The sequence below is a fragment of the Topomyia yanbarensis genome, chromosome 3, assembly GCF_030247195.1.
Source record: "Topomyia yanbarensis strain Yona2022 chromosome 3, ASM3024719v1, whole genome shotgun sequence".
Taxonomy (NCBI): Eukaryota; Metazoa; Arthropoda; class Insecta; order Diptera; family Culicidae; genus Topomyia; species Topomyia yanbarensis.
Window position 1 is genome coordinate 411655558 of NC_080672.1, and position 11347 is coordinate 411666904.

At 42.2% G+C, this 11347-nt stretch overlaps 1 protein-coding gene across 1 annotated transcript; it reads right to left on the minus strand.

Moving 5' to 3' along the window:
* Positions 1-1692: 1692 nt before the first annotated feature.
* On the minus strand, positions 1693-4577 carry LOC131690010 (transcriptional regulatory protein AlgP). The gene is made up of 4 exons (XM_058975449.1): positions 4469-4577; positions 3208-4070; positions 2891-3018; positions 1693-2136 (listed from the first exon to the last, which is right to left on the minus strand). The coding sequence occupies exons 1-4, from the start codon at positions 4497-4499 to the stop codon at positions 1875-1877; spliced, it is 1284 nt and encodes a 427-aa protein (XP_058831432.1). The 5' UTR covers positions 4500-4577; the 3' UTR covers positions 1693-1874.
* Positions 4578-11347: the final 6770 nt, after the last annotated feature.

Genomic DNA, 11347 nt, shown 5'->3' on the forward strand with positions numbered 1-11347 from the left:
ATTTTTTAAACGCTTGCACTTATTTACTCGTATAAGAACTTACCTGTTATTTTCCACGAAGATGTCATTTAAGAGTTACATTTTCGAAATAAAAGAAAAAAAATAGCGAAAAAATTGATTTTTTCCTCGATGAACCTTAAAATCAGAGACGTAAAAATTACATCCGCACAAAGATGCACTACTAATTATCAATGTTTACTTACATTTGTCGCATTTAACAATATTAAAGGCCTACTGAGTGCTTCATAATTCAAGGATATCCATAAAGAGAGAGTACTCATGTAATGCAATTGAACTTTATATGCTATATGCCTAAAATAACCATGTGTCCGTCTTACCCAACCTATCCGTCTTACCCACAGTTCCCCTATAGTACTTGTCTTTGTCTTTCTCATAGAATCGAAATGTCTTCCACATATTTCCACATCTCTTAGTAATTGTCATTCAAAATAGTGGAATTTTAACCCACTTTATTTAATAACTCTGAAGTTTCGAAATAAAAAATGTTGACGTCTTCGACAAATATCTGCAATTTCTTAATTTCAACAACTTCATACAACATCTGAAGAATTGCAAAAATCTCAGAAAAGTTATATTGAAAAAATGATTTTTTGGGTGCCTCCCACAAACAAGCTTTATCTCAACACCATTACATTTTGGAGAGTTTGCATGTTCAACAAGTTTTCTCGCAGTAAAATTTACTATAACTTTGTTATTGACATCGTGCCTCTATCTTAAAAGTTAGTGGAAATAAATTTTCTATCTCACTTTTAGGTGGATTAATCACAATTCAGTATACATCAAAAGAAGGGGGATTCCATTCTGAAAAAGCGTTTCTAACACACCAAATCGCTAAAATCAACTCCTAGAGCACCATTAATTAAACGCACGTTTTGGTACCATTGCGACCACAGTGCGGTGGTCAGTTCTTTTTGTCCGCGTCCCTTGACACCTACTTTTATTGGGTGATTCATCAACAGTGCTATCTTTAAACATGAACCACCTTGGATATGCAACTAATTTTTTCCGGTCTTATTTTAATGCAAATAAGCAGTCTTCATTTTATTATATACAGAATTGCACATATTTGGTCGCATGTAATATTAAATGCTCTTTGATTTGATGACATTGAAAGGAAACACGTATCCGCCGGTTGATGCCAATCCAGCTGACATTTCTTTGTACTGAGCAAACTCATTTCTTTGTATGTTTAGTGTTTATTTGACCAAGTAAGGAACTAACGCACTGGGCATTTAGTGTGCATAGAGAATACGCATGGTCTTGTCTGAGTGGAATAATGACTTTTGAATAATGTATAAGGTTTGAGAAATAACAAGATTAACGAATTAACGAGAGAATCCAAAACCAGGTACCAATTTTGGGCAGTGGTCAATTATATTATCAATCATATTAATTCTCGGGTGTTTTTTGAAAAGGACCAATAAGCATACTGTCAAAATTCACTTTGAGGGGAAATTCCGGAAAAATCATTGATTGCCGATTACAAATCACAGCAGTAGACGAAAAAGAAAAAATATTTTCAGGCTAATAATTTTGGAAATTCCAACTCAGGCATTTCATGAAATGGCATGTATTCCGTCGGAACAAGTGTGGTTCGAAGAAAACTGGGCAATATGTGAAGCTATACTAAAGGGTTCATTTCGAAGCAAACAGCAGTGCAACTTTCTAGGGTTAATTTTTGCAGACTTTATATTTCCTCGCTTTTCGCGCGAGATGCTAGTTCCCGACGCTCACATTCTCTCCTAGAGTTTGGAATATTCTACGCATTCCCCAATCTTTTTTTCTTCAGCAGCACGACTTACGAGTAGAAACAGAATTAGATATAAAGCAAACAAACCGTTCATTTGCCCGGTTTAGATGATTCCGATCTTATTGGCGATATCCAGCGCATCGTAGTCACGAGCCAGCCGCACGTAGGCTTTCTTCTTACCGTCCGGTCGCACCAGCGTGTTGATCTTGGACACCTTGATGTCGTACAACTTCTTAACCGCGGCCTTGACGTGGTTCTTGTTAGCCCGCAGATGGATCAGGAACACCAGCGTGTTGTTGTCCTCGATCTTCTTCATGGCTGCTTCCGTCGTCAGTGGGTACTTGATGATGTTGTAGGCATCCATGCTGGGAAAAGATTTTATAGTTAAATTAGGTTTTCATTCTTGGGGACGTTAAAGTGTAGAACAAATCGTTTCAAGCTACGGCGCTGTCAGAGTAACTAGTTTTCTAAAAATCAAATTCGCTTGGAAAATATTTCTAACTTTCAGTATATTGTCTAGTTGGCATGTTGTAGACAATAGTTGCAATAGAAAGATATTTGATCTAGCATTTGCTTTACTAATGATTCCATGGATTATAAAATCATTGTTTGATATTTTAAGCAAATGCATAGTAGTTGTCATGGATTAGATATCGAGGAAAATCTCAATCGACAAATGACAAAACAGTATGAGGCGGGTGATCATTTCAATCACATGTTGTTTAGCGCAAAAGTTCAACAAAGCAATTCCTTTGCGTGTGGAAAATGTCTGCACCAAATTTGTTACTTAAATTTTAGAGCTTTCGTTATTTTATCAGATATGTTATCATTACAGGTATGTTCGTTGAAAAATGAGTGAAATGATCAACCAATCTCAAATTTCCAATGTTTTTCTTTTTAGAACTGACGGCGTCTAGCAATACAACATGCTTAGACTGTGAATGTTTCTAGCTTTGAGTATACTGTCTAGTTGATGTGTTGTAGACAATAGTTGCAACGGAAAGATATTTTCTCTAGCATTCGCATGACAAATGGTTCCATGATAAGGAAAACATTTTAATTATACGCGAATGCACACTTATTAGTTTTGGTTCGGGAAAATCATCAAAATGTACTCACCGGCTGCGAGTTGGCACCGATTTCCTAGGGAATTTCGGGTTACGTGGCAGACGCAGGGTACGGGGCCGGCGGAATTTCACAGTAGTACGGATCCTACGTAGTGCCGTTCCGAACGGTCCTTTCACGACCTGTAAAGAATAGGTAATTAATACCATTGAAATTTAAACTGCGTTTAGGAGATCGATCCTTGATAGGATCAGTTAGAAGACATAAAATGATTTCATTAGTCTGCTACCGCAAACTTCAAGGAGATTCCCTCTTCGTTGTTTCATCATTTGATAAATACGAGCCTTTAATCCACTGGTCCCGATACTCACCTTGGTCTTGGTACGCTTGGCTCTCAACAGAGCGGCAGCACGAGCCTTAGCGGCTCCCTTCTGTACCTTAGCCTCGACGGCCTTCTTATCACCCTTTGCAGCAGGGGCAGCCTTCTTGGCGACTGGCTTCTTACCAGCAGCTCCCTTTCCGGCCACAGGCTTCTTACCAGTTGCTGACTTCTTACCGGGTGCGGTTGCCTTCTTTGCCGTGGCTGTGCCAGGTTTCTTAGCAGTCGGTGCGCCCTTCTTAGCAGCTGGTTTCTTGACCGTTGGCTTCTTTGCCGCAGCCTTCTTGTCCCCAGCGGCGGTCTTCTTGGCCTTGGCAGCGGCATCAGCAGCTTTCTTGGCAGTCGCGGCAGTAGCAGCAGTAGACTTCTTCGCACCTCCGGCAGCAGCAGCGGGTTTTTTGGCCGCTCCGGCGGCAGCAGCACCAGCAGTAGCTGGTTTCTTGGCTGCACCTCCAGCCGCAGCACTGGCGGCAACCTTCTTAGCCTCCTTCTTAGGTTCGGTCTTCGGAGCAGCAGCTGGGGTCTTCTTGCTCTCAGTAGCCTTCTTCTTCTCGGGGGCAGGAGCCTTGGTTTCGGCTGGTGCAGGACGCTTTTCAGCTGCCTTCTTCTCAACTGCGGGCTTTTTCTCGGTAGCCGGTTTCTTCTCGGCCGCAGGTTTTTTCTCCGGAGCTGGTTTCTTCTCAGGTGCTGGCTTCTTCTCCGGTGCAGCTGGCTTCTTCTCCGCAGCTGGCTTCTTCTCAGCAGCTGGTTTCTTCTCCGGAGCTGCTTTCTTCTCTGCTGCCGGTTTGGAACCAGTGGTGGAGGAAGCAGCAGCGGCAGCTGGCTTCTTCTCTTTCTTTTCGGCCGGTTGGCCTGCTGTAATAAAAACGAGAAACATATTATTCAATTGAAACAACACAATTTATTATTATCAATATCACAATCATTGTCCTCAGAAATCTAGTATTAAAGTGTTCTTTCACGATCATCAGAGAGATTCCCTCTAGAATTAGAAATCATCATAGGACATTTTTGTTAACACACAACACATCGTCTGTTGACATCTCCCCGCAATTCGAATGGGAACAAAGTTGGCAGGCCTTAGCCCTCGTGGCGTACACAATCAAAATCAACGTCGTTTTTTCTTGAAAATTAGCAAATTCACACCAATTTATTCACTTCTATTAATCATTCACTGCTACTGCGTCGAACCACACCAATTAAACAAACTTACAACCATTTAAACTTAATAAAATTGACAATTTTTCCCTTACCGGACTTCTCAGACGGTTTCTTCGGAGCCATACTTGTGATGGAAAAGAGCTGTCAAACGGAATCCACTTTCGCTTGCTGCCTTTTGTTTCCGGTATTGTGACAGCACATTGGAGCAAGCAAATTATTGACAAGGAAACATATTTCAAGCTCAAAAACGCTATGAAAGTGGCATCTTGTGGTCGGTGCGTGAAAGTTTCACAGCATATCCGTTTGACGAGGGGATAGTGAATCAGCTATATTATCAGTTTGTGGTTTAACGCTGGGTGTCGATCACCAGACAGCACAAGAGTGAAATGTTTTTTTTATCTTAAATACGTTTATTTAGGCCCAAATGCTGTAGCTTAACGAGGCCGATAATTCATTTTTTTAAATTACATGTCACATGTTAGTGGGGGAAGGAAAAGCCGTATTTAGGGGCGGCTTGCTCCCCTCTTATGTAAGTAAAGGAAAAAGGTAGGAAGTGGGATACATATTGTGTAATTGACATCGTCGTTTGCTGATTGATCATTGTGGCGGATATGCACACTTTGTTGTAGTTTCCAGCCTTTAATCGCAGGGGCGAGGGGAGGGTCGATATTTCGGATAATTATTGGCACTCTGATGCTGTCATGATGTTCTCTATATCATCTGCATGTGAGGTATGTCATGATGTTGTGGGTATACGGTTATCAAGAAGGGTATGCACCGAAGACTCGTGAAGCAATGCCATATTGTTGGTTGGATAGGTTGGTGAGATTCTACTGTGAATGAGAGAGGGGAAAATGTATTAAACTTGGACATCAATAGTTTTCAAAAAGATATAGATAAGAAAAATATAGGGGTGGTCACGGCTTGCCAGGACGTCCCGGACTGGCACATAGGGTAATGATGTTTTTTTTTTTTTCATTGGAATGTAAATTTTGGATTTTGGTAAATTCAATCAATATTATAAGTAAATGTTATTTATTCTTATACAATCGTGATTCGCTGGTTGGGCCACACCTCTGTCCAACTAACGAACTTGATTCGTTAGTTGGACCGACAGACAGATGTCAAAAACTCTCCAAAGGAGACGTTAGTAGTGTAATTGCATCTATTTACATCTTTAATAATTGTCAGATTGATTGTCAAAGTAAATTTGACATTCATATGCTTTTTAGTTGGACAATGCAATATTCATTCGTCAAAAGGGCGAGAGTTTTTTGTAAACAAACTTGTTTCGCTCATTAGTCCGCTGCAGAGTGGAATTTCATGAAAAATATGCGTTAATGTAAATTTTTACCCTTCGTAGAAGTAATTTCAATTATTTTCTGCTTTGAAATTATAGTAAATTAGTAAGTAAGAGAAACCATCAAAATAAAACTTTGTTTACAAATATTATTCGCCTTTTTCCAAATTTAATATGGAATGGTCCAACTAGTGGAGGCCAACTAAAAAGCGGTCCAATTAAAAAAACGTCCAACCACCGAATCACGACTGTAAAAGGACAAACACATCGGACTGCCAGCAACTAAATCCGACGAGGAACCAGGAGGATTCTCCGAAAGAAATTTATTTGTGTTGGCTAAGCGCTTTCGTTGCGGAGACTGGAGAATGATGACGGCTTCCGGGTAACTGAACGTGGCCCTTTAACATACTATAAGCAACGACTATAAGCCTCGACCATTCCTCAAGCCAAACCGTCATTTCGACATCCTCCATTGTGTCCGTAGGACCCCGTGGTTATAATTGGAAACCGTGGTTTACATTTCAAACCTTTGAAGCCTAGTGAAGTCCTACGCCAGAAACTCGGCAAAACCGTCGAAACGAACCCCTCGTCCAAGCTCGAGCCCGTCAACATACTCGAGGGCCGTGTAGAGGACCGGTAGCGAGTGACATAGCCGTAACAAAACCGTGTGGAGTTACCGATTCGGAGGACGAAAAGCAACGGACTTCGTGGTGGAGTGGAAGTGACAACGAGCTGGAGTGAACAAGGGGCCCGGAAGAAGAGAAGAAAGAGAAATGCTAAGGGAGGAGGAAGCCTGTAATGAAGTAGGAAACGAAGGAATAGTGTCAACAGAATTCAATAAAAGAAGTGTTTGCTTGACGGTACTTACCAGGGGTTTTCTTGGCCGATTTCTGGGTAGTAGCAATAAGCGAGTTACAGCATAACCACTTCGAATTCGGTCTGCTCTGGAGATACGATCACGTTCGACTTCCGGACAGTGAAGCGATGGCTTTCAACCGATTGAAATGTCTCGAAAACCTTTTGAACAAGGATCCAGTACTAGCCGAGGCTTTTGAGCAGAAGATCCAAGAACATGTCAAGAAGGGTTACGTGAGGAAGCTGACTCCGCAAGAACTTCAAGAAAAACATGCGCGGATTTTGTACCTACCTATATTCGTTGTGGTAAACCTAAATAAGACGGGCAAATTTCGCCTAGTGTGGAACGCAGCTACCACCATCTATGGTGTTTCTTTAGACTCAGTCCTCCTGAAAGGTCCAGATCAGCTAACATCCCTGTTGTCGGTGCTGATTCGTTTCCGCGAGATCCGAGTGGCAGTATGTGAGAACATCAGGGAGATGTTTCACCAAGAGACGAGGACCAACATTGCCAGCGCTTCTTCTGGAAAAGTACCAACAAGTCAGAGCGCAGTATCCACGTCGTTCTGGTGATGACCTACGGTATATGTTGTTCACCGAGCATTGCACAACCCGTCAAGAGCAGCAATGCAAGACGGTTCGAGCAAGACCATCAAGAAGCGGTCGACGCGATCATCAAGCAACACCACGTTGATGATATGCTCGTGAGCATTGAGACGGAAGATAACGCAGAGAATCTTACACAGGAAGTCAAAAAGATCTACGAGCAAGCTTAGTTTGAAATTCGAAACCGTATATCAAACTCCCCTACGGTCATGGCAAAACTGAAACAGAGAAGGTGCTCGGAATGTGGTGGAATACGATAACAGCACCGAGATGTTACCGAACGTCAACGACCATAAAGGCCGTGGTAGTCGGAGCTGCAAGCGGCCCTATTCGGTGTCCGATTGGCGGATACGATAATGGTATCACTGTTCATCACGGTTAGCAAGCGGTACTTCTGGACAGATTCCAAGGACGTGTTATGCTGGCTGAGATCCGACCACAGGCGATATAGCCTATTCGTTGCGTTTCGCGTCAGTGAAATTTTAGAGTGAACGGAAGTTGGCGAGTGGCGATTAATCTTGACGAAGCAGAACGTCGCCGATGAAGGGACGAAGTGGAAACTTGTCCCTAATCGATCGCCGGACAGTCTAGAACACGTTGTAGGACACGTCTGGCCTGTGCTTCCCAACTTCGGGAAACCGACGAGAGCGTCCCCATCTCTTTATTCATTGCGGAATTCCTGTTATAAGGCCTCAAGAATACTCTACGTTTTCCGGTACGTCGACAACACGCAGCGCTCTTCGTGGCAAGAACAACGTGTGTTTGGACAGCTCGTGCAACAAGAGTTAGCTAAAGCGGAGAGCCACTAGTTCCGCCAAGCGCATCTGGAAGTCTATATCGATGGGATCGCCGTGCTAGCTGCAAATCACTTCCGTGGATAACGACGAATTACCTGTGCAAACGCCTAAACATTTTCTGTTAGGATTAGTAAATGGTCCGAGGTAATGGGTTCCCTTCGACGACAGTTCGGCACATAGAAGGAACTGTTGGACTCAATCATAGGTCATGGTGGACTTATTCTGGAGGCAGTGGATCTGTGGCTATCTACCCACGATCACACGCAGAACCAAGTGGTTTAATCAGGCAAAACCAATTACCGTCGGCGACATTGCGGTAATCGTTGATTCGAAGTTTGGCCGGAACTGCTGGTCTAAGAGTAGTGTTATTGTTACGCACTAGGCTCCCGATGGACAGGTACGGCACGCAACTGTATAGACAGCCACTGGTGAAATCTACTAGCGACCTGCAGTAGTTTTAGCTGTACTCGACGTGGGCGGTGTAGCTAACACGTTGAACGATGATTTAGCTTCCAATGCTTCAATCGTTGAAGGCACGTATATGGCACCCCTATCCCATTTGTATTGAACTGACATAAGTCAACATCTCAGCGGGCACACAAATTATGGGCCCCACGGACAGTTCAAATTGTTCTGCTCGTTTTGCACGAAGCTCGACCTTCACTATTCAGACACGGCACGGTATGCCTCAATCATTAGATGTTTGTTAAAAAGTTTAAATATTGCACCGCCAATTGATGAAAAGTGTTGTTTTGGACATGTCGGTGAATAACAAAAACTTTTTATCATGATTCACCAACAAATGAAACGAACTCGAGTATCACAAAATTGTGTCGAATGAAATTGATTCTGTTTATTGTGGAACGACCCTAACGCGACGTTTTAGATGTTGGCATAGAAATCATGGTGGCGTAGCAGATACCTGGTTGAAGGCTTATTGGCGATTCTACGTTGAAACAGCTCACAGATAGCGCAGGAAGCAAAGTGTTGCTGATTTCATTCTGTTCTGTCATAGTGCATATATTTTCTGTAAACATTGGTAAAAAATAACTTTTAAACACCAAATCACCGAACAATTTGTTGATAATTGTTTATGAAAATGAAGGAAAACCATCATTTTATAAGATGAAGAGTAAACACCTTGCGAAAAGAGTGTAAAACATGGTGATTTCTAATATTATTCACAAAGCTATATGTGTGCTGTTCCGAAATGTAATTTGTTGAGCACCGTAGCCGCCGCAACATCATTTCCCGTTCCTCTTAAGTTAAGCTAAACCTTTATGAGATGGTGTAAATTCATGAAACTCTCCAGATCACGCGAGGAAAAATATATCCGGCTAATAGGAGCTTTGTATCATACACAGCCGATCCTTCTCTCTGATAGTCTTCACTGAATCTCCTACGTAGTCCAAAATATGAAGGAGTTTGGCATTGGAACTGATTGGGTCTCGGTTTCGAGTTGGAACTCTATTTACAGAACGATTTTTTATAACCACAATAATACCCCGATTACATTTCTAAGAAATGTATGAGCCAAATAGTTGCAAATGGCTGTTATTTCAGAATAGTTGCAAATAAAACTAAATTTCTTACTCGTTTCATTCATATTTTGGCAGGGGTAGGCTTTTTCCGAAAAGAAAATGAAGTTTTAGTAGTAAGCTACGACTCACTTGCGGGTGAAAAAAAGCAAACTGTATCACTTTGCCAGTTCATGAGCTGAATCATAGGTGTCGCATGACTAATTTTGGTTTTGCCGCAAATCGCCAATCCACATAGGCATTTGACTTTACATAACCCCATTGAAAAAAGTCTAGAGATGTGATGTTGCACGATCTACACGCCACCGAAAAACTACCTAAAATTCAGTATTTTTGACTCAATCTCGTAGTATCGTGCAGGAGGGTAAAATTAGGTAAACCGTGTTGAAGGTAGTTTCCATTTAACTACGGCAATAATAATAACTCAACTTTGAGTTTAATTTACTTAAATTTAAGTTGAATTTACCTAATTTTGAGTATACCCCAAACAACTCAAAAGTACCTTACTGAATATACCCGGTCAAACCATTCGGAATTTGATTCGGAATTCTGAATGGAGTCAAAATGGATTCCAAATCAAATGCAACACCCGATTCTGAGTCGGAATCGGTTGTTGCATTTGATTTGGAATCCATAATGACTCCATTCAGAAACCCGAACCGGTTCCGGAATGAGTTTAACTGGGTAAGACCTCGACTGAGTCAAATCTCTTGTTTTGTTTTTGACAAAACTAACAAGTGCGAAAGCGACGCACAGCTCAAAAGTACCTAAATTTAAGTTAAAAGAACTTATTCTGTAGGTTATTTTATGGTTGCGTGTAGGCCGTCCATGGATAGGTCGACGGCGAGAAAGTAAACGTTCATCGAATTTTTCACGCAATCACTCCACTATTACATTATATGTGTAGCACTTGGCGCCGTCTTATTGGAACCAAATGTTATCAAGACTACTGGGTTCTAGTTCGGGCAGTAACTAGTCTGCTTTAAACCAACTCTTCTGTAAAATACACCATATTGGTGTACAGTCGTGATTCGCTAGTTGGACCGACTGACAAATGTCAAAAACTCTCCAAAGGAGATGTTGGCAGTGTAAATGCATCTGTTCACATCTCAGAATATTGTCAGATTGATTGACAAAGTAAGTTTGACATGAGGTTTTGGCGTTCAGATGCCTTTTAGTTGGACAATGGTCCAACTAGCGGAGGTCCAACTAAAAGCGGTCCAGTTAAAAAATGTCCAACCAGCGAATCACGACTGTATATGACAAGTCAAGTTGTAAAGAACGGTGCCAAATCGATTCTTCGCGATCATTGCGTACACTCTCGGCTACCGCCGCTATGTTGTCTTCACCGCGTACTGGATGTGGTCGATTTGGTCGCTTTTCGTTCAATATTGTGAACTGCGATTCTAACTTTTCGATTGAATGGCGAATAGTTGACTCAGTTGACCGTTGTCCACTACTCGGGTTTTTGTTTGCCCGGCAGACCCTTTGGTCAGGGCGGCCTAGGTGCCTCTACAAGAATTTCGAATTATCGTATAAAACAAAAAGGTAAACAAACCAAATAAATTACTAGTTACCGCCTTTTAGTCACTTCTCTTCTTTATGCTGCACTCTACCTATGGAGCTGATCAGCTGGGATTCTGACGATCTTGTTCTCCTGTTGGTACCGTTGGCTGCTATCGCAGCGGTCCTTTTCAATTAGCCAGGGAAGTGCGCAAGGCTCTTTTGTTGGAGCCTCCCTAGCGACGGGGCGATTAATCGCCAGATCATCCACTCCCCATGAATGGTCCAGGTTGGTACCGTAGTAAGCTACCTCAGGTGCATCTGTTGTCCTACCTGCTTCTCCCTCCTTTTCGCCAGTGGCTCCTTTGCGAT

What these genes read in the sequence shown, in the direction of transcription:
- LOC131690010 (XM_058975449.1), bottom strand. Translation starts at nt 4,499, where the DNA reads ATGGCTCCGAAGAAACCGTCTGAGAAGTCCG. An exon ending in CCAAGCGTACCAAGACCAAG is followed by an intron (nt 3,019 to 3,207) that starts GTGAGTATCGGG and finishes TATTCTTTACAG; the next exon opens with GTCGTGAAAGGACCGTTCGG. An exon ending in TCGGTGCCAACTCGCAGCCG is followed by an intron (nt 2,137 to 2,890) that starts GTGAGTACATTT and finishes ATCTTTTCCCAG; the next exon opens with CATGGATGCCTACAACATCA.